Here is a 22813-nt window from a genome sequence, read left to right on the forward strand (position 1 = left end):
CACAATTTATATTGCGAACATAAAAATGAGAAATGAGTACAAATGAGACTGTCTGGCTTGGCTTGTTCTTCTTAGATCTGTTTTGAACCAAATTTTCTTGTTTTGATTTTCATCTCAATTAGAGGACTTTAGAAATAATCCGATCATTTGAAGCCTGGAGAAAAAAGTCAACCATCACAAGCACAGAAGTGAGATAATTATGGTGTTTGGAAATTATAAGTAGTTTACTGTGTATGTCTAACACAGAATCTTACTTTTTTAACTTATTTTATTGAACTCTAATTGACTTACAATATTGTGTTAATTTCTGCCATACAGGAAAGTGATTCAGTTATATATATATTCTTTTTCATATTTTCCACTATGATTTATCACAGCATATTGAATATAGTTCCCAGAGCTGTACAATAGGACTCTGTTGTTTATCCATTCAATATAAAATAGTTTGCATCTACTAATCCCGAGCTCCCACCCCATCCCTACCCTGCCTGTCCTTCCCTTTGGCCAGCACAGTCTGCTCTCTATGTCTGTGAGCCTGTTTCTGTTCCATAGATAAGTTCATTTCTGCCATATGTTAGATTCCACATGTAAGTGATGTCATATGGTGTTTGCCTTCTTTCTGACTTAGTGTGATAACCTCTAGGTCCATCTATGATGCTGCAAATGGTATTATTCCATTTTTATGACTGAATAGTAACAGAATCGTATTTTTAATGTTAGTACTTCTAATTATGATGTATTTCATATATATAGAAAGGTATAGAATGAGTATAGAATATGATATCTATGTACCTACCCCCATAGTTAATAGTGATTACCCATCACCATATTTTTTCTTCAATCTCTTTTCTTTCTATATAAATAAAATATTCACTATTCAGTTAAAGCCTTACCAGTCCATCATTTGGACTTCCCTGGTAGCTCAGACTGTTAAGCGTCTGTCGACAATGCAGGAGACCTGGGTTCGACCCCTGGGTCGGGAAGATCCCCTGGAGAAGGAAATGGCAATTCACTCCAGGACTATTCCCTGGAAAATCCCATGGACAGAGGAGCCTGGTAGGCTACAGTCCATGGGGTCTCAAAGAGTCAGACACGACTGAGCGACTTCACTTCACTTCGCTTCAATCCGTCGTTTTACCTTCCCTCCGTTTCCGGAAATCATCATTGTCTTGAAGTTCATATGCAATATTCCTACATATGTTTCTAGGGGTTAGTGCTTATGAATGAATCTCTACACTCCTGTATATTTGTGTTTTAAAATCTTGTATAGTGGCATCAGAGCATGTGTATACTTTTGTAACTCATTTTTAATGCTCAACATTATGATTTTTATCTTTAGCAACAGGGCATAAACACACCATAGGGAAACTGGAGGTGAGCATTCAGTATTGTACAGATAGTTAATCATTGAGTCAACTAAATGTATACATAACCTGGAGAGTGAGTTGATGGTGAGTTTTTACATTTGTTGAAAATGTTAATGCCATGTAGGCAGGACTGGACAGCAGAAACTCAGGTGAATAGAGGGAAAGGAAAGCAGGGTTATTTGTACCCCAGTCCTTCCATTTCTGAAGGCTAAGTGTTCTCTCCACCCTGTGGGAACAGTGGCTGGGGATGCACAGTTCTGTTCAAGTCCAGTGACTACCCAGGGGGCAGTCCACTTAGCTGGGGGCCTAGCCTTGTGCAGGGATCAGGAAGCCACATCTCTGAGCCTCCATCAGGGAACCCTGGTGATTCTTCGTGTCCTAATTCTCTCCCTCCCCTCCCAGTCACGTAGATTGCTCTCCTCCTAGGAACTCTGGGACTTGGCTCATGCGACTCTGTCCCCTACAGGCTGAGAGAGCTGAGAGATTGGGTAGATGAAATCCATTTGGGTTTTTTCCTGTCCTGTCACACATACACCCCACTTCTGTTCCCTACTGATGTTCTGTTCAATTGCCAGTTGCAATTTGATGGATGGAGTATAAAGGAACAAAGGGGGTGTTAGTTTTCAAGCCACAAAATTGAGTCACTGATTTAATATCAGATATCCGTGAGCTGTTAGGTATACCCCATCTCTCTTCTCTGGTACCAGTTACTCTAGGTATGTCTCAGAGAAACTCCTTACATGCAGAAGCTCTTGAAACAGAAAACAGGGACTGTGCAAACATTTTACTTCTGAAGTGGCATTTCCTTATTCAGTAATAACCTACCAGATTAGTTACATTGGCCTCATGTACTGTCAACTAATTGTAGTTTATTTCTGCTGCATTTCCAAGTATGTAAAGCTAAAAGCAAGTGACTGCATGCAAATTATACAGTGTGAAGCTTTTTAGGTCATGTTCAAATACTAACAGTTTTGATGAATATATTTGTTTAACAAGGGTAGGACAAAGAGCTCTCTGTTTACTGACATACTTGATTGTCATTCCACTGTATACCTCTCGTGTGGCTGTTTAACAGAACATAAAAGTCTAGGTATCCTGGTGGAATCTTAGATCTTATTTATAGCTTGCTGCAAAGTGGCTTATTGTCATTTATTATTTCTTATTTGATTTATACAACATCTTTCCACCAAATTGCCCATGGGTTTATTTGCATAGAGAGTGCATTCACAAACACACACACACACACACACACACGTGTGAACTTCACTCGGTGCTCGCTTAGAGTGAGCAGTATAGCACCAAAAATCTGTGAGAGGGTCTTCTGTTTATTTTTTGTTCCAAGACCATGTTCTGGGAATGCATTTGCCATATTTCCTCTCACTTTAGGTATCTGTTGTTTGCCCCTAGGTGGATCGGATCATCTTCTGTGTCTTCCTAGAGGTCGACTTCAAAATCTACAAAAAGAAAATGGGCGAGTTTTTCCCAGCAGGTGAGTAAAGCAGTTTGTTTCCTCTGAAATTGGAAGGTGAAACCGTGAGGGCGTCACTTGTAGTTCTGATACTTTATTTTGCCGCCTAAACGGTGTTACAAGTGTGGTTTCCATACACCAGTCACATCTGACTACTTGTGTTTTCCTTGCTAAGACCTAAAGGAGGCGACAGGAAATCCAGGCTGGACACCTCCTGCTCCGGCCAGGTGACTGTGTTGTCTTGGGAAAGGTGGTTCACCTCCTGAGTCTCAGCCCCTCACATCAAAAGTGAGGGGCTGGACCAAACGATAGTTTCTCTTGCCCTAAATTTCATGTCCTGTGATTTCTTCCCCCACTTTTAAGTCGTCCAGGTCTAGAAACTGTACGAAACCCATTAATATTTGTAGTCACAATGCAGATTATTACTGCATTCCATCCCTCTTCTCCCCAGTTTTCTCACCCCAAATTGCAGTGGAGAGAGTAGTCCTTTCTAGGGAAATCTGAAAAACGTAGGTTCTCATCTTATTTCACACTACTTTTTAGAAAGTAGGAGAAACCTTAGGGTTATTAAAGAACCTTGAGTAAATGATTTACATCCATCGAATGTGCCGTTAACTGTACTTGGTTCATTTGAATGTCACCCCCACTGTCCCTCTTCCAGCCTGTGAATATCTTGCTATTTTTATACTTCCACTACGTCCCAGTACCCTATGCACTTTTTTCAGCCATAGTAAAGAACAGCTCCCAGGTAATTCAAACTACCATGAGAGTTCCAAAAAATAGCAAGGAGAAATAAGAAAGTCTTCTTAAGTGATCAGTGCAAAGAAATAGAGGGAAAAGTCAGAAAGGGAAAGACTAGAGATCTCTTCAAGAAAATTAGAGCTATCAAGGGAACATTTCATGCAAAGATGGGCACAATAAAGGACAGAAATTGTATGGACCTAACAAGAAGCAGAAGATATTAAAAAGAGGTGGCAAGAATATACAGAACTACACAAAAAAAGATCTTCATGACCCAGATAACCACGATGGTGTGATCACTCACCTAGTGCCAGATATTCTGGAGTGTGAAATCAAGTGGGCCTTAGGAAGCATCACTACAAAGAAAGCTAGTGGAGGTGATGGAATTCCAGCTGAGCTCTTTCAAATCCTAAAAGATGATGCTGTGAAAGTGCTGCACTCAATATGCCAGCAAATTTGGAAAACTCAGCAGTGGCCACAGGACTGGAAAAGGTGAAGTTTTCATTCCAATCCCAAAGAAAGGCAATACCAAAGAATGTTCAAACTACTGCACAATTGCACTCATCTCACACACTAGCAAAGTAATGCTCAAAATTCTCCAAGCTAGGCTTCAACAGTATGTGAACTGCGGACTTCCAGATGTTGAAACTGCTTTTTGGAAAGGTAGAGGAACCAGAGATCAAATTGCCAACATCCTTTGGATCACAGAAAAAGCAAGAGAATTCCAGAAAAACATCCACTTCTGCTTCATTGACTACGCCAAAGCCTTTGACTGTGTGGATCACAACAAACTGTGGAAAATCCTTAAAGGGTTGGGAATACTGGACCACCTTACCTGCCTCCTGAGAAACCTATATGCAGGTCAAGAAACAATAGTTAGAACTGGACATGGAATAACGGACTGATTCCAAATTGGGAAAGGTGTGCGTCAAGATTGTATATTGTCACCCGGCTTATTTAACTTCCAAGCAGAGTACATCATGCGAAATGCCAGGCTAGATGAAGCACAAGCTGGAATCAAGATTGTGAGGAGAAGTATCAATAACCTCAGATATGTAGGTGATACCAGCCTGATGGCAGAAAGCAAAGAAGAACTAATGACCCTCTTGATGAAAGTGAAAGAGGAGAGTGAGAAAGCTGGCTTAAAACTCAACATTCTAAAAACTAAGATCATGGCATCTGGTTCCATCACTTCATGGCAAATAGATGGGGAAGCAGTGGAAACAGTGACAGACTTTATTTTGGGGGCTCCAAAATCTATGCAGATGGTGACTGCAGCCATGAAATTAAAAGATGCTTGCTCCTTGGAAGAAAAGCTACAACAAACCTAGACAGCATATTAAAAAGCAGAAACATTACTTTACCAACAAAGGTCCATATGGTCAAAGCTATGGTTTTCCCAGTAGTTATGTATAGATGTGAGAGTTTGATCATAAAGACAGCTGAATGCCAAAGAAGTGATGCTTTTGGTGTTGGAGTCCCTTAGACTGTAAGGAGATCAAACCAGTCCATCCTAAAGGAAATTGGTCCTGAATATTCATTGGAAGGACTGATGCTGAAGCTCCAATACTTTGGCCACCTGATGTGAAGAACTGACTCATTGGAACAAATCCTGATGCTGGGGAGGAGAAAGTGATGATAGAGGATGAGATAGTTGGATGGCATCACTGACTCAATGGACATGAGTTTGTGCAAGCTCTGGGAGATGGTGATGGACAGGGAAGCCTGGCATGCTGCAGTCCATGGGGTCACAAGGAGCTGGACATGACTGAATGACTGAACTGAACTGATGAACACTGTGGTGCCTGCCTTTCAGAAAGATTTTTTTGATTTTTTTATGTCCATCTCAAGTGGTCTTTCATCTAACTAGTGATTCTGGCAGGTAGGAAGTTGTGAATGAAGGCTGCTGGTGCCTGTCACCCTCTTAAGCAACCTTTCAGAGCCTCATGATAGAGAGGATGCCCCTTCTACCCTCAGATCAGGATCAGTTGCCTAGCTACGGAATAGCTACAGAAAATGCTGGAGATGTTCCACTCTGTGCAGATGGTCAAGATGGGCTAAGTTCTCCTGGGTGATCTGAAGTCCTCTGTAATGTTATACTTGAAAGGTGAACCTGCTAAGTGTATTTCATTTGGGACTTTACAGTGTCCCCCTAACTGGAACATAATGTCAATCCAGAGAGACTCCCATATGATAAAGATCAGGGTTGTGATCTTTTTTCTCTTCTTCCTCCGCCTCCTCCTTCCCCTCCTTGTTTCACTTGTATTCATTTTTTCAAGCAACTCAGTATTTTCCAGAATATAAAGCACATAATAGCTGTTTAATAAGTAGTTGCTGATATGAGTTGAATTTAATAAATTCTTCTCTCCATAGTCTCATGGCTGCTTTCTGTTTCAGTCTCCTTGTTACATCTTCTCTGCTTATTTCCTGTATAATCATAGTGAGCAGATTTCTATATTTTAAAGTCTTCTTAAAAGAAAATGTCGATTCATGTGAAAAATGCAACTTGCTGCGGTATGTGATTGTAAATGTCTTGTCAACACCATAACATGATTTATAAGATTTTATAAATTTCAGATTCCTTGATATATTGGGCAATAATGACATAATATTCATTTTTAAACCTCTGAAAATGAAAACTTTTTTCACTCTAACATATGAGAAAAAAAATAATTGTATAAGTATAATGCATTGCTATTAAAACAAATCTATCCATCAGCAGGTGTTTCCAGTGATGCAAAGCCAAAAATCATATTACAAGTTTTAAAAAATGGGACAGTTTTAGTAGTCTAGAATGTATTAACAACTATGCAAATAAATTATTGTTTGAAAATTGCTACTTTAAATAAATCCAAAATGCATCTTAGCACTCGAGCGAGTGAAATAATAACAAAATCATTCTCAGTTTCACATCAGTGCTTTGAATCATGCTGTGCTCATGAAATTATTTCTATTACATATTTATAATAGTAAGTACATTTTTTAACGAAATGTCAAAATCCTCCAGTATTGCTCAGTATTTCTGCAATGCTGAGGCATCAGCCATTTGTAAATTCTAAATATGAAATATGAAATAAAAGTAACTTCTAATGGAATATGTGACTGCTAATATAGATGATATACATTATCTGTCCATAATTTGAATTTATGGTTAATTCATGACCATACTATCTTTGATTGGAATATAATTTTTCTGACTGGCACACACTCCCTGGACTGACTTCAGATTATCTAGCTAGTCTTCTTAACCCTTCCCAATGCAGTAATTGCCATAGTTTAGGGGGAAAAGTCATTTTTACATTAAACCAGAATTCTGTGTTTGGGGATACTGTAGTCCCATGTCTTTAAATTTCATAATGGAGACTAAGGCAAAATGAATGAGAAAACAGTAGAAGTTAGACTAGAAATGATCACAGTAAAGATACAGCACATGCATAACTACTGCCTGATGCTACTAACAGGCATAATAGCTAACCTTATGGATTGCTGTCTCTCAGTCATAAGATACATAGTTAAATCAGTTAAATCTTCATAACTCTGACAAAGTCAGCACCATAGCAGCCCTACTTTTTTGATATGGAAAATGATGCATACTTCAGAAAAGTGAGACATTCAGCTAGGGAATAACAGAGCTGTATTTTAAAGCTGAGAATGGTAACTGTCACCACACAAGTAATAAGAGGGTCTTCTGAGAAGGCTGGGGTCAAATCCTAAGAGGCACCTGGAGCATCGAGAAAGTCTCCTTGATTTCATCTGATTCTCATCACTTTTCAAATCTGCTAGGCTTCTCTTCCTTCTAATATCTGAATTTTTCCTCATGAAACCACTCTAATATGAGTCAAGTTGGTACCATATTATAGATTTCAAAATCAAATTCCATCTAACTCATTCAGGTCATGTGGCACAATTTTCTGTAGATAAGTGGTCACTAGGAAGTCAAGGGGATCACGGGAGAAGATGGAAAAGGGTCTGTATCAGTTTATCAAGGTTGCCATAATAAAGTGTCACAAACTGGATGGCTCAAGCAACTGAAATTTATTTTCTCACAACTCTGAGGACTAGAAGTTCAGAATCAGGGTGCTGGAGGGGCTGGTTTACGCGTCAGCCCCTCTCCTTGGCTTGCTGATGGCTGTCTCTCTCCTGTGTCTTCATGCGGTCTTCCCTCTGTGTGTCTTTTTCTCAATCTCCTCTTCTTACAGGGACATCATTCATATTGGATCAGGGTCCACCCCGGCAAATTCATTTTAATTTAATTACTTCTTTAAAACCCTACCTCCAGGTAGTCACAGAGCGTTCATTTCAGTTGCTCAGTCATGTCCAACTCTGCGGCCCCATGGACTGCAACACGCCAGGCCTCCCTGTCCAGCACCAACTCCTAGAGTCCACCAAAACTCATGTCCATTGAGTCGGTGATGCCATCCAACCATCTCATCCTCTGTCATCCCCTTCTCCTCCTACCTTCAATCTTTCCCAGCATCAGGATCTTTTCAAATGAGTCAGCTCTTCGCATCAGGTGGCTGTAAGTACTGGAGTTTTCAACTTTAGCATCAGTCCTTCCAATGAATATTCAAGACTGATTTCCTTTAGGGTGGACTGGTTGGACAGATGGTTAGGGCTTCAAAATATGAGTGTTGGGGAGACACATTTAGCCCTTAATAGAGCCCATCAGGGAAATGCATTAGGAACTTTGGAGGTTTTTTTGAACAGTTTCATGTCTTTCTGTGAGTGAAGTACACATGACTTTTTCTTTCTGGAAGTATTTGTTAGAAGTCTGGTGTGGCAGCTTATGGAATTATCACACACTTTAGTTGCAAATAATTTATAGTTACATGTGTCATTTCATAGCCTACAGCAAGTAATATTTGTATGATTCAAGTCAGAAATCTCTTTGTTCTTTACATGAAAGGTTTGGATTTTTCAGTGGGTAGGATTTATTTTGTGTAGTTTTCAGTGAATATAAAAAACAAAGCATAAAAACACAAGTTCTGATCTTGAATGCAAAAGTCAGTTTTTTTATTGAACTCTTAAGTCCTAACAAAGAATTTAAGGACATTAATTTTCCTTATAATAAGAAGGCTTGATTCTCAGTTTTGAGATTAGATCAAAGAATCCTCATGCTGGAAACTTGAAAGATAGGGTCAAGTCACCACCTTCCCTTTTTTGGGAGGGAAAGTCAAATTTCTTTACTGTAGGGTTTCCCAAATAGTGGTGATTTTGCCCTTCCAAGAACAACTGGAGACATTTTTGTTACTCACAACTAGAGGAAGGGACGTGCTACTGGCAACTAGAGAGTCAACGCCAGGCATGGAACTCAACAGCCTGTAATGCATGAGACAGCCTCACAGCAAAGATGTCCGACCACAGATGTCAAGAGTGCAGAAGCTGAGAAACTGCTCTACTGTGACCATTTCTCTCTTACCATTCAGGCCACCAAAGCAAGCTTTGCCTTTGGATCGGGTTTATTTCTACTTGCTAATGTCTTACCCAAGCTTAGCTGGAGTTTGAACCTGTGCCTTCACCCTGACCTTTTACTCCCTAGTTTCACAACCCTCTCCTGGTCTAGTCTTCTGGGTTTGCCTTCTCCCCATTCACTCTGGTGGAGAAGGCAATGGCAACCCACTCCAGTACTCTTGCCTGGAAAATCCCATGGACGGAGGAGCCTGGTAGGCTTCAGTCCGTGGGGTCGCGAAGAGTCAGACACGACTGAGCGACTTCACTTTTACTTTTCACTTTCATGCATTGGGGAAGGAAATGGCAACCCACTCCAGTGTTCTTGCCTGGAGAATCCCAGGGGACAGCAGAGCCTGGTGGGCTGCTGTCTGTGGGGTCACACAGAGTCGGACATGACTGAGGCGACTTAGCAGTAGCATTCACTCTGAACCCACAGATTTCTTTGTGTGCGCCTCTGCTACCCCCGCCCCAACTGCCTGGTTCTTGCAGCTCCAGCCCACTCCTGGTATCGCTCATTATTGCTACCTAGGAGATCTAATGTAATAATCTCAGAAAGTGTGGTTAACTGTTATGTAGTTTTTATACACCTAATGCGTAAGTGTAGAGGTGAGGCTAATAGGCAGAACAAGGAAGAACAGATTCACCAATTATTCTCTCTACATACCTCAAGCAAAATTATGATTTCTTTGGCTAAAAGTTTTCACTTTTATCAGTGACCATTGGATTAGTAACCATGCATTGACAATATTACTTTGTGAGCTCACAAATATATTTGATACTAGGGATCTTCAATCCCCTACCAGTATCCAAACTCAATTGACTCATTCACAAAGAAAGTGACTATGACTAAAAAAAATTTATCCTTAGTCTCTTTATTGTTTAACCCTGAAAGTGATTAGATTTGTCCAATTTTTCTTCCAAGTAGGAAATTTATATAGCTTATACACAATATTCATGTTGACTTATGCAGACTTAACTATAATTAAATATGTACCTTTCAAATAGTAAGTAGCTGAGAAAAATAATAAAATAGGAAAATGATTCCAGGATGAAGTTGTATTCTTCTCAAACCTGCCATTTGTCTCTAAGAGGGAGATTTGCTTTAGACAGAAAATTTCATTTGTGTTTGAGTGTGACTCAAAAACTATTTGAGAAAATAAAGTAGAAAAGAGGCTGAAATTTCCACTCTCTTTTTGATAGACATAGCGAAATAATGAACCATTTGACCCACCAATATATTTGGGAGGCATTTCTAAGTACAGAATAAAATGATAAACTTCATAAAGCTGCAAAAATATTCAATGCCTTAAAAATGAGCTTGAGAAATATATTTGTATTAATATACACATATAGAAACACATGTATGACCTGTATAAAGTTACTAGTAGATAAAATTAATAGATATAGAATTATGAATGTTTATAAATTATGAATTTTACTGGAGATGATTTCTGCCCTTAAATATAGATTTTTCTTTGTTGGATATAATGCAAAACCATTTGAATGAAAAAGTCAAAGCATAAGTCAGGTTTGAGAACTCTACATTGGCAACCTGCTAAAAATTAAACAGATGACAGTGGTTGCCTAAATTGCGTAGGTTTTATTCAAATATTGACAGACATGTTATTTTATTTTGTTTGAGTGTGCAGACATATTTAGGTTTCATGCTTTTTCCCTTCTTTCATACAGATCATCATAAAGGAAACCCCCAATATAGATTTTTATGAGAATTGTCATCTCTTTTAACATATGCCTATTATTTTCTAAACACAAGTCAAGAATCTTCTCAATCAGGTTCCAGTTATTTCAACCTCCTTATAGACTTCCAAATATAAATTAAATTGTATTAATACAGATACATCTTTCATTAATTTTCCTGACCATGTGTTTCTGTCATTTACCTCTGTCTAAATTATATGCATTCTTGCAGTTTGTCTGCAGCTGAATTTTTATGTTATGATTTCTTTTCTAACCTTTGTCTTGTCTCATCAACGGAAAGGTAAATTTGGAGCGAATAGAGGCCATGTCTGATATTCTGTTGTACTTCCATAATCTGGAAAATTTCAGAATATATATAGTAGGTGTTCATTAAACTAACAAAAAGCTACTATGACCGTTTAAGCTGAAACAAATAGCTCAGTTGGTAAAGAATCCACCAGCAATGCAGAAGGCCCTGGTTTGATCCCTGGGTCAGGAAGATCCATTGGAAAAGGGATAGGCTACCCACTCCAATATTCTTGGGCTTCTCTCGTGGCTCAGCTGGTAAAGAATCTGCCTGCAATACAGGAGACCTGGGTTCAATCCCTGGGTTGAGAAGGTCCCATAGAGAAGGGAAAGGCTACCCACTCCAGTATTTTGGCCTGGACAATTCCATGGACTATACAAAGTCCATGGGGTCACAAAGAGTTGGACATGACTGATTAACTTTTACTTTTCACTCAAGTAAAAGATCTTTTTTTTTTGTTTTTTCAGAAATCCTAATCTAGATAAAGGAACGGCACTTCTTTTCATATATTTTTTGTCATAAGGGAAGAATATTTCTCTAAAAATATCTTTCTAAAATTATATCCTCTGACAAATGAACATGATTTTTTAAAATTTATACCTGAATTTATTCTTCCAAAGCTAAGAAGAAAAAAGTACAGTCAGCCCTTCATATTCACAGTTTTCATATCTGTAGATTCAACCAACCTTTTTAAAAATATATATTTTTAAAAATTTTAGCAAGTCCTTCAAAGCAAAACTTGAATTTGCTACATGCTAAGCATTTACATAGCATTTACATGGTATTAGGTATTATCAGTATTCTACGAATGATTTAAAGTATATGAGAGGACAGGTGTAGGTTAATGCAAGTAATATGCCATTTTGTACAAAGGACTTCAGCATCCCTGGATTTGGGTATCTGCCTAAGATTCCTAGAACCAATCTCCTTCAGCTACCAAGGGTTTGACTGTATTCACCCAACCTCTTTTTCATCTCCCTTCTCACTCATAAGTTTTTCTCATACACCATTAGTATTATATGCCTCCTATGTGCCCAAGACTTTGATCACTATTGCATTTAAAATACAGTTCTCATAAGATGACTGAAGTAGCAAGTATTATATAGAACAGTTGGAAGACAACATCAGCAAATAATCAAGTAGAACACGGATACAGTCATAGTACCAGGAATTCTGAGGCAAATACATATGAGGACCAGAGTTTCATGAAGATTCTAAAACCTGCAGTGAGCTTCAAGAGATGAACAGAAGGGAGTTCCCTGGTGGTCCAGGAGTTAGGATTTGTGCTTTCATGGCTGAGGACATGGGTTCAATCCCTGGTGAGCAACTAAGGTCTCTCAAGCTGTGTGGCACAGCCAAAAAAAAGGATGAATAGGAGCAGAGATGTGATGTCGAATGTTGTGTAAGAGACAGAGGAAGAAGGGCAGTTCAGATGGGAGAATCAGGGAAAATAAATGAGATGCTTCTATCAAACGTGTGAATCCTTGACTCAGAAATGTTGACACTCATCACCATGTAATAGCTAGTTGGGCCTGAGAGTAAGCCTTTCAGTGGGATTAAGAAGGGTTATTTCATTCCTAACTAGAGACTGGCCTTCCAACAAGAATCCTATGGTATAGGTTCATCAACTGATTTGGGGGGATACAATGAACAGGACACTGAAGAAAGCTCAGCTGATTGCCCAAAATCATGTAGATGGGTATTTCTAACCTCAAATCCTTCCTGCTATGCAGCAGTTCTTCCCATAACAATTCTGAAAATGTGGGCAGTTGTTCAAAGCTAGACTTAGAAAGTCATATGTTATCCATTTGTTGTAATAGCGCTTGAGTTTCTGAAGCACTGAACATGCTTCCAGCCACAGGGCGATCCCACACATCCTTTTCTTTCCTCTTCTTATCTGCTCCCCAGTCATCTGTTTTCCAAGAACATCAGTGAAGCACTGGGCACCGTGATCTGCTATGGTTTACTTTACTCCTGCCATATCAACACAGTAGTCAGAAGGCCAAGTCTGAAGGCCTTGGTGGTGAGAGGCATGGTGAAGATCTGAAAAACCTAACTAATAATGAGTGAAGAGCTTGGTACACAGTCAAAGCCATCTGCTTGTTCGAAGAAAACCTCTAGGCTTGTCATCACAAACAGTCTCTGCTCCTGGGACAGCCACCTCAGAACTGTGGGACTTTGTGTAGGTTGTTTAATCTTTCCACGCTTCACTTTTGTCCTGCACAAGCAGTAATGGGACATTTCCAAACAGAATGAATAACAGTGTAAATGAATATTCAGAGAGATGTCTAGACCAAGGATTATGCATTTAAATATATACCTGTTTACTTCTTCTTATAATTTTAAAAGGAGGCATTTCAGTCATTGGACCATGTTTTAAAATATATATAGCTTCTAGAAAATAATATATATATATATATATAACTTCTTATTGTAATATAAAAGTAGCACAGATTTGTAGTTTAAAAAAAGTAGAGAATCCAAAAGAAAAAAATACAAATAATTTTTTATCCTATAGTTCAGAGATGAATTAGATTTCATTGTTTATCCTTTAGGTCTTTTAAAATGCAAAATGGAAACAACCAAAAATGCAGTCTTATAACTCAGAGTGTGTCACAAACCACAGATCATGAACATTTTTTCATGTCATTATATATTCTGTAACATAATGTTAATGAACCCAATGTTTATCCAAAATCATATTGTTGAACTGTGAAAATATCATTGCTAATTATTCTCTATTTGTTGGTGAATGACACTTATAGAAGCACATCTTTATAGGTAAACATTGGCATATATCCACAATTTTTTTAGAATACTTTTCTAGAAGGAGTATTACTTTTTCAAAATGCATAAAAAATCAAGATGCTTCTGATAGTAATCGTCAAATTGGCCTTTGTGTTTACAAGCCTGTGAGTGAGTGCCGTGTACTCAGGAGTCACCATTCCCAGGGGCAAAAATGTGAACATTGACACCTCACATTGAACAGCCTTTCATGCTAATGTCCTTCCAGGCTACTGTAACAAAAATATGTAAACAGAGGCTCATAAACAACAGAAATTTATCTCTCACAGTTCTGGAAGTTGGAATTGTGAGACCATAGTGCCAGCATGGCCAGGTTCTGGTGAGGATCCACTTCTGAGTTGCAGGTGGCTGTTTTCTCATTGTGTCCTCATGTGGTGGAAGGGGAGCTCTCTGGAGTTCCTGTTATGAGGGCATGAATCCCATTCATCAGAGGTGCACCTTCATAGTTAATTATCTCCCAAAGTCTTACCTCCTAATACCATCTCACTGGGGGCTAGGATTTCAAAATATGAATTTTGGGGGAGCACAAACATTCAGTCCATTGCACAGAATTTATATTCTCATAAGCAGTATTTAAGAATTTACTATTTCCTTACTCTTCCAAGTGGTATGCATTCTCATGTTATCAATTTTATACATGAATTAAGCTAATTAATAGATAACAAAGTGCATTTCTTTTATTAATAGTATAGCTAATCCCTTTTTCAGTTGTTTATTATAGCTCTAAATGTCCTATGTGCAATGACTAATCATATCTTTTGCACATTTATACTGACTATTGCATATTTATCCTTATTGATTTGCAAGAACAATTTGTATATTAAAGCTATTAAGCTTTTCAAATGTATGCTGCAAGTAGCTCCCCAGTTAGTCATCTGTCTTTGTGATGTTAGTTAGCTATTCTTTTATGACCAAAACAGTGAGGAAAGGTAGGCATAAAGACAAAAGAAAGAGGAAAGGAAATGTGAAAAAGAGGAGGGTGGAGAATGGAAAGAAGGGAGAGGGGGAGATGAAAGAAAGAATGAAGACTGAAGAAAAGAAAGCAAAGAAGAAACCTTTTATACAAGAGAATGAAGTTGAAAATTAAAAACTCAGGAAAGACCTTCATTGTAAGCCTAGGTACTTGATCTCATAGGAAATCACTATGTCTAAATGGAGTCATTCTTAGTTCTACTCCCCAGATACTTTGTATGCAAAGCCATCTGCTTCCTGATTTACTAGATGTGGGAGGAGGAATGATGCCTTAAACCCCCTAAAGATGCCTTCAACCCCAGAATCTGTAAATAGGTTAACATTGCAGAGGGGAGATAAGATTGCAAATGAAATCAGGGCTGCTGATTAGCTGATCTTAAAATAGGGATCTTATCCTGACTTATCTGAGTGGGCCAGTGTAATCACAAGGGTCCTTAAAATCTGGGAGAAGGAAACAGAAAGAGAGTCTGAGGGAGACATGGCTGTGGAATAATGTTCAGAGAGATTCAGCCTTGCTGGCTGTTGTGATGCAAAGGGGGCTGCGAGCTGAGGAATGTGTGTGGCCTCTAGCAGCTGCAAGGTTGAAGGTACAGATCCTCCTCTGGAGCCCACAGAAAGGATTGCAGCCCTACCAACACCTCACTTAACCCAGTTAGGTCCACATCTGACTTCTTATCCACAGGACTGTAACATAATAATTTTGTGTTGTTGTTAGGCACTAAGTATGTAGAAATTTTTTTTACAGCAGCACCAGTAAACTAATCCATCAGTTGTCTTTGAATAAGTAAAGGGAACTCAAGCAAACTGTTGACTCGGTCTGAATTGCACATTGTTTTTATTTAAAATGGCACATTTGGTAGAAAAATCTACAGAGTGAAAGAACTCAAAGTTTTCTTTAATTATGAATATTTACAGGGACTTGGCACTTTTGTGCTCATTTGTACACTTTTAATATGTGGGTCACACTGATGCTTAGAATTATGCAAGACCTGCTTTCTGTAATGTGCGTAAAGGAGTTGACTGCCTTCTTAGGAAATGGGCTGCTAACCATTTCCACTTGATGGGCCTCAAAAGCTACAGACACATTTTGCCTTCAATGAAAATCCAGTGAAGTGTTGCTGTAACCAAGCAACCCAAATGCAGGAACAAGCAGCAGGCCTAGACAGAAAGCAATCGGTCTCTTCAAAGGGGAAGAATGTGCAGTGTGTGTAGCAAATGCTGATAAACAGCAGAACAAATAAAGACCTAAGGACACGGGCCTTGACTAAGCGGAGTTTGATCTCATTAGGGAGTTCTGATAAAAGAGAAGGGCGGATGCTGTAGGCATCTGTACAAAAAAAACCCTACAAGGTGCTTTAGAAAGACTCCTCAAACATTCTGGGCAGACCGGTTTCTGCTGTGTAGTTGAAAACATTGAGGCCGATGTGGGAAAAGTAACAATAACTTATGAGAATAGTGTATAAATGAAATAGTTTCTAATAAGACACAGAAGTAAGAATAAACAATAGAGCAGGTGAAAATCCTCCAACCTACATGACACCGTATGTGTAGACCCGACTTGTGCCCGTAGCCACATCTTCTTTTTAAACTTATTTTATTGAAGGGCAGTTGATTTACAAAGTTGTGTTCATTTCTGCTGTACAGCAGGGTGATTTAGTTATGCATATACATATATTATTTTTCATATTCTTTATTATAGGATGTTGAATATAGTTCCCTGTGCTCTTCAGAGGGCCTTGTTGTCTGTCCATTCAATATATAATAGTTTGCATCTGCTAATGCTAAATTCTCACTCCATCCCTCCCCCACTTCTCATTCCCTTTGGCAACCACAAGTCTCTTTCCTAGGCCTGTGAGTCTGTTTCTATTTCAGATAAATTCATTTGTGTCATATTTTAGATTCCACATGTAAGTGATATCATATGGTATCTACCTTTCTCTGTCTGACTTGGTCTGTCCATGTGGCTGTAAATGGCATTTTTTCATTTTTTTTTTTTATGGCTGTGTAGGCAATGGCACCCAACTCCAGTACTCTTGCCTGGAGAATCCCATGGACGGAGGAGCCTGGTAGGCTGCAGTCCATGGGGTCACTAAGAGTCAGACACGACTGAGCAATTTCACTTTCACTTTTCACTTGCATGCCTTGGAGAAGGAAATGGCAACCCACTCCAGTGTTCTTGCCTGGAGAATCCCAGGGGTGGGGGAGCCTGGTGGGCTGCTGTCTATGGGGTCGCACAGAATTGGACATGACTGAAGCAACCTAGCAGCAGCAATATTTCATTCAGGAGACCCCCAGTTTGATTCCTGGGTCAGGAAGATCCCCTGGAGAAGGGATAGGCTACCCACTCCGGTATTCATGGGCTTCCCTGGTGGCTCAGACAGTAAAGAATCCGCCTGCAATGCGGGATACCTGGGTTCAACCCCTGGGTTGAGAAGATCCCCTGGTGGAGGGCATGGCAACCCACGCTACTATTCTTGCCTGAAGAATCCTGTGGACAGAGGAGCCTGGCAGGCTATAGTCCGTAGGGTCACAAAGAGTCAGACGTGACTGAGTGACTAAGCACAGCACAGTGCAGGATTTCATTCATGCAGTGATGGAAATTTAGGTTGTTTCCATGTGTGGGCTGTTGTAAATGGTGCTGCTATGATCTTTGGGTTGCATGTATCTTTTTGAACGATAGTTTTGCCCAAGTACAGGAGTGGGATCTCAGCCAAATATCTCTGAAGAGGTGTCTGTCTCCTTCACTTGCTATTTACTCAGCAGTCCACAGCAATCATGTGGTTCTCTCTACCCTGCTACAGCTGCTGTCCTTGTGGAGGTTATCAAAACCTGTTGGACGGATGGAGTGTGGTTATTGAAACCAGTGAATATTTGATCACGTGATTCCATGTGCTTTTCAGCCTTTAGCTCACCTGCCTGGGCATCCTTTATAACCTGTTGACCCTTCTGTCTCCACTTCTCTCTGTATCCTCACTGCACACGGCCATCTCCAGCCAAGAGTCCCTCAGCATCTCTCACTCAACACATCTACAACTATGTCCAAAGTCTTCCCTTCCCCATCACCCCACTCCTGAACCCCATATCTCAGGGATTGGTACCATCATGTACCTAGTTGGCCAAGCCAGAAACAGCAGAACCATGCAGTTTTCTGAGCAGTGCCTTTTACTTATTGATTTATTCATAAATGAATGAGATTTGAGTGCTCCTCTAGGTCAATGACCAGGCGGGGGGAAAGAGAAAAAACATGTTTTGACTTTTTAAAAAAACTTTCTCCTGGCCCTCTCAGTGACCTTCCATAAAGTAAATTTAGCAATTTGTTAGATCCAGGGGGCCCCGGTTTCCAATGTAATGCAAGATACTCACTCTGTGAGGAATTCATCTTTATCAGTCTTTCCTTGCTTTCAATTTCTGCTTTGTCAAGTTTCCCAAAAAGCCATGAGGATACCTTTATCTTTCCTGCTTCATGGAAATCCTGAAAAGTTTGGAGCACTGTGTTTTTGCTAATGCTGTCTCCTTTCTCTGCAAATGCAAATTGCTCCTAGAAGCCGTGGATAATGAATTATTTTAAAAATAAAGGATAAATAAAAAGCCTGTGGTGTGATAATTAAGCCTTAGGAGAGAGGACTTGGGTGCACATGAAATAAAAGCTGAGATCACTGTAATTGTTCTGCTTTACAGACTTGCCCATATGCGGGGGTGTCCCTGAAGTTTTGACTAGTGTTGTGTTATCTATTTCACGTGCCTGTCATTCATTTTCCCCCCATCTCCACCCACCCCCTGCCTGGGAGTGGAGAGGCTGCCTTAATAGTCCATGAGGGTAACTTTCCTTTGTAACACACTCCTTTGTCCTTGCAACCCACAGGTCTCTTTGAATGAAGCTGGAGCTTCAGTGGACATGTACACGTCCATCCATGTACATGTCCCTCAGCCAATCTGAGGGTCCTGGCCGTGGATCATGATAACCATGCCTTCCAGCTATGTGTTAGCTGGGTGATTTCAAGCACATGTTATCTTATGAGGAGAAGAACTGTGTCTTGCTCCCAGAAACCATGTGGTTGGGGCATCCCTTACCTGCCGGGGTCCAGCCCCGGTGGATCCAGGGTAATTCAAAGGGGGGGACAGAATCAGCGTCCTGGAAAAAACGTATTTAATTACAGATATAGAGGGAGATTAGAAACAGCTAGTGTAGTAGGAGAATTAATGGAGAAAAGAGGCTGAATAACTGGTTTACATGGAATACTAATCACCACCTGTGTAGGCCACAGGCGTCTTTCCATTCTCCCGAAGGAGAGGAGGCACTGAAGCCTCCCCGGTCTGATCTCAGAAGAGCAGGCAGAATTAGCAGGCTTGGTGAGTACCCACATTTCAGACGGGAATTCAGCCAGGAAAACGGGGAGCAAGAAAGAAACGACATGGGGGAATCAGTCTTTCTAGAAACTGATCCGATTTCTTTATTTTTCAGGTTTGTTTATATACCTTTTTGTTATACATAGGGATGAATACAGAGTCATGAGGGGGTCAGCAGACCTGACCCTTGTCACAATCAGGTGCTTCATATAAAATTATGCAAAGGTCTTATGAGTTTCATCATCTTCTAGCCATGAGGTCTGCTGACATTTTATGGCCCTTTCTGATACCAGTCAGTTAACCAGAAAACTTATTTTTCCAGGGGTGATTTTTTCTTAAGTCAGGTGCCACCCTCCAAATAAAGTTGCATTCCTATAGGGTGAGGGTGTAGTGAGTTACAATCAAGAAAAGAATTTACTTAACCTAAGGTTTAACATGATTAATCTTAAAGGTTAATACTTATTTCTCCTATATGCTAGTTATATTCATTATAAGGGCAGGAATATGGAGATTTAGCAGCAAATATTGGCTCAACAAATGTAAACCCTTCACCAATGTTCCCCTTAAGATCTATTTTGTCTTAAGATAGTGATAAAGTTACATTTTTACATAGCATAGTGATTTATAGTGATTTATAACAAAGTACAGTGATCTATAACAAAAGAGAAGATTCATTAACTCAAAAGTCTAGTATTGCTAACATCAAAAAACTACTATATTTCCTTTTCTATATTCCAAATACATTGATTAAGATATTCCCAGGTGCCTAAGGATATGGAGGCCTGATGGCAATCATTGACTCATCAATGAAAAAAGCCCTACGCTAATACTCCAAACTCTCTGTGCTGTTTATGGTTGAGAGGTTGTCACACGAGCTAGTCTGTCAGCAGAGAGGTTTGACCTGAGACATCCTTGTCACACCCAGGGCAGGGAATTAGCAGTAATTATTGGCATGACAAATGAAAAAACCCTTCACCAATATAATTTCTAATCAACCCACTATACTATACTAATAATTTTCTAACTTCTCAAAGGAGTCTGTATTTAGAAAGTTTTAAAGCATCTCGTGCCTCTCAAGATTGGGAGGCTGTAAACAATCACATGCGGCCGGATGAGCCTGATCAGGCAGGCCAGAGAACCTTCAGAGTTCGTAAGTTGAAACACTCTCGTCACGCCCAGGAATTTTTATTAACTGGAGCTGCAAGTTAACTCCTTCTCCGAGAGAAATGGTTATGGAGGAGAGCTCCCCATAAAGTACTCTGGTTTGGGGGGTAGATGCTTGGGAACAGGGGGTTTCCTGAGGCTTGATCACGCCTTTGCGTATGCCAAGCTTCCTTCCTCATGACCTTTGCCATGGGCAGAGTTCCTTACGCGGGCTCCCAACACTTACCAGCATCAGTATTGGTTAAACATCCAAGTTAGCTTAGCTTGGATGTTAAGTGAGGCAGCTACTGCTTTTGAAAGATTTTCCTCCAATGCACAAATAGTACTTTGGAATATCAGCTTACATGAGCATCACCTGGAGGGCTTATTAAAATACAAAGTGATGGGTCCCTCCCCGAGAACTTCTGAATGATAATGCCAATGACGCTGCTGGTCCAGAGACCCCACTTTAGACTGAAGTTCTGGGGAGTTTTGTAGTTTGTCTGTTTGTTTTCTTTTTACTTCCCTCAAAGACTGCATTAATTATGGGAACTCTAGGTAAGTAGAGAAGTAAGAGGCAAACCCCAAGTCATTGCAAAACCTGTGGCATACTTTGTTTTTCAAGGAAGCATGGGACCATTTGTTACTATTTACCTTCTCCAAAGACAGATATCTTTAAGCCAACAATCTTTCATATTAACTCAATCTCCCATAAAAGATAAAGTAGATAGCTGTGAAAGTAGGTAAAATGCTTCCTTATGAAGGGGCTTCTGAAGTGTATAAAGCTAGGTGTTACTGAAAACTAGTTGTTTTTCGTACTTGTATTTGATCTAAATAAGAACTTTAGTCATATTTGTAGTTTCTGTGAAGAATTCAACAGGTTAATCTGACAGTGAAGTGAATAAAAATTATATCCATTATGAAATTCATATCAAAGAGGCCCCTTAAGATGAAACTGAGCCTTAGTCTCTGGGTGCCCTTGGCAGAGGAAGTGAAGTGAAAGTCGCTCGTCGTGTCCGACTATTTGCAACCTCATGGACTATACAGTCCATGGAATTCTCCAGGCCAGAATACTGGAGTGGGTAGCGGTTCCCTTCTCCAGGGGATCTTCCCAACCCAGGGATTGAACCCAGGTCTCCGCATTGCAGATGGATTCTTCACCAACTGAGCCACCAGGGAAGCCCTGGCGGAGGAAGGAAAGCGGATTTTCTGGAGTTGGCATTTCTGAACATACAGAATAATACCAGCTGATGGATTGCTCTCTATTTTGAAATGGTATCACTTTGGCTAAGAACCTTATATTTTATTTTTGTCCTCTAATGAAAAAATAGGATGCTTGAAGAACCGTTAAAAAGGGCAGCTCTCTGCCCACACTCCAAACATGTTTTAACTTCTTTCCAAGTTTGAATGGCATCACTCCCATCTCCATAGGCTATCATCTTCTTTTATACATTGTCTTTTGGTTCCAGCTTTTGTTTGAAAAAAACATTATTGCTAGAAATGTATTGAGTAAATATGGCTCCAGTGAGCACATTATGTAAAATGATGTTGTACTTGTACTAAACTGGATTTCATTAATAAGTAACAGCACATTAGGTGCTTTGCAGACAAAGGACTCTTGCTTGAGTTTAACACAAATACCAAAATATGAAGGCATGTTTAAAGTAAATTTCTCTCATAAAAAAAAAAAAAAAACAAGCTATCACTCAATGGATGGCATGTTACTTCTCTGCTTAAAGTTGTTTGGTTCTCAGGATACACTTTAAATGCTTCAACCTGGTGTAGTAATCAAGATTCTTCAGAGAAACAGAACCAACAGTATAGATATGGAAAGAGATGTATTATAAAGAAAAGGTTCCCACAGTTATGAAGGCTAACAAGTCCCAAGATCTGTAGTGGGCAAGCTTGAGAACCAGGAGAGTCAATAGGGTAGTTTTAATCCAGATGCTGACATGCTTGAGACCCAGGAAGAGCCCTTGTTCCAGTCTGAGGTCAAAGACACAAGATATTCAGTGTCTCAGCACAGAGGTAGGTAGTCTGGCAGAAAGAGTCCCCTCTTACTTGGGGGAGGATCAGCCTAACAGACTGGATGAGATCCGTGGGGGGACAATCTGCTTTACTCAGTCTATGGATTCAAATGTTAACTTCATCCAGAATCCTCCTGCCAGACACTCTCAGCACAGTGTTCAGCAAATGTCTGGGCACTCTATGGTCCAGTCATGTTGAGACATAAAATTAACTACCATATTCAGCATGAACAAGAGAAGACTCTTCAATAGTAGAACAGATCACTTTATCCAGAGTTCTGTAAATTCTCCCTTCAGCCGTTCAGAGCTAGTTTTATTGCCTTCAAAGCATCTTGACTGTTCACATCCAAGTGTTTTTAGCTGCATTTCCCTTTGCGAGCTCCATTAACCTTGTCTTACTTTGAATACCCAACCCCCTCTCCATTCCAGAAGCAGACTTGAAACAAGATTCAAGTGGAAATCTTTACACCAGCAGGGAGTGGAAATG

The 22813-nt window shown here is 39.9% G+C and overlaps 1 protein-coding gene across 1 annotated transcript in view; it reads left to right on the top strand.

The window, feature by feature from the left end:
- MACROD2 (mono-ADP ribosylhydrolase 2) overlaps nucleotides 1-22813 on the top strand; it is a 2293708-nt gene that overhangs the window by 2075260 nt on the left and 195635 nt on the right. Inside the window, exon 9 of the mRNA XM_052650651.1 lies at nucleotides 2775-2856. Within this exon, the coding sequence (XP_052506611.1) occupies nucleotides 2775-2856 (82 nt within the window). The remainder of the gene's footprint in view (nucleotides 1-2774; nucleotides 2857-22813) is intronic.

The sequence above is a fragment of the Budorcas taxicolor genome, chromosome 13 (genome assembly GCF_023091745.1).
Source record: "Budorcas taxicolor isolate Tak-1 chromosome 13, Takin1.1, whole genome shotgun sequence".
In the NCBI taxonomy this organism is placed as follows: domain Eukaryota; kingdom Metazoa; phylum Chordata; class Mammalia; order Artiodactyla; family Bovidae; genus Budorcas; species Budorcas taxicolor.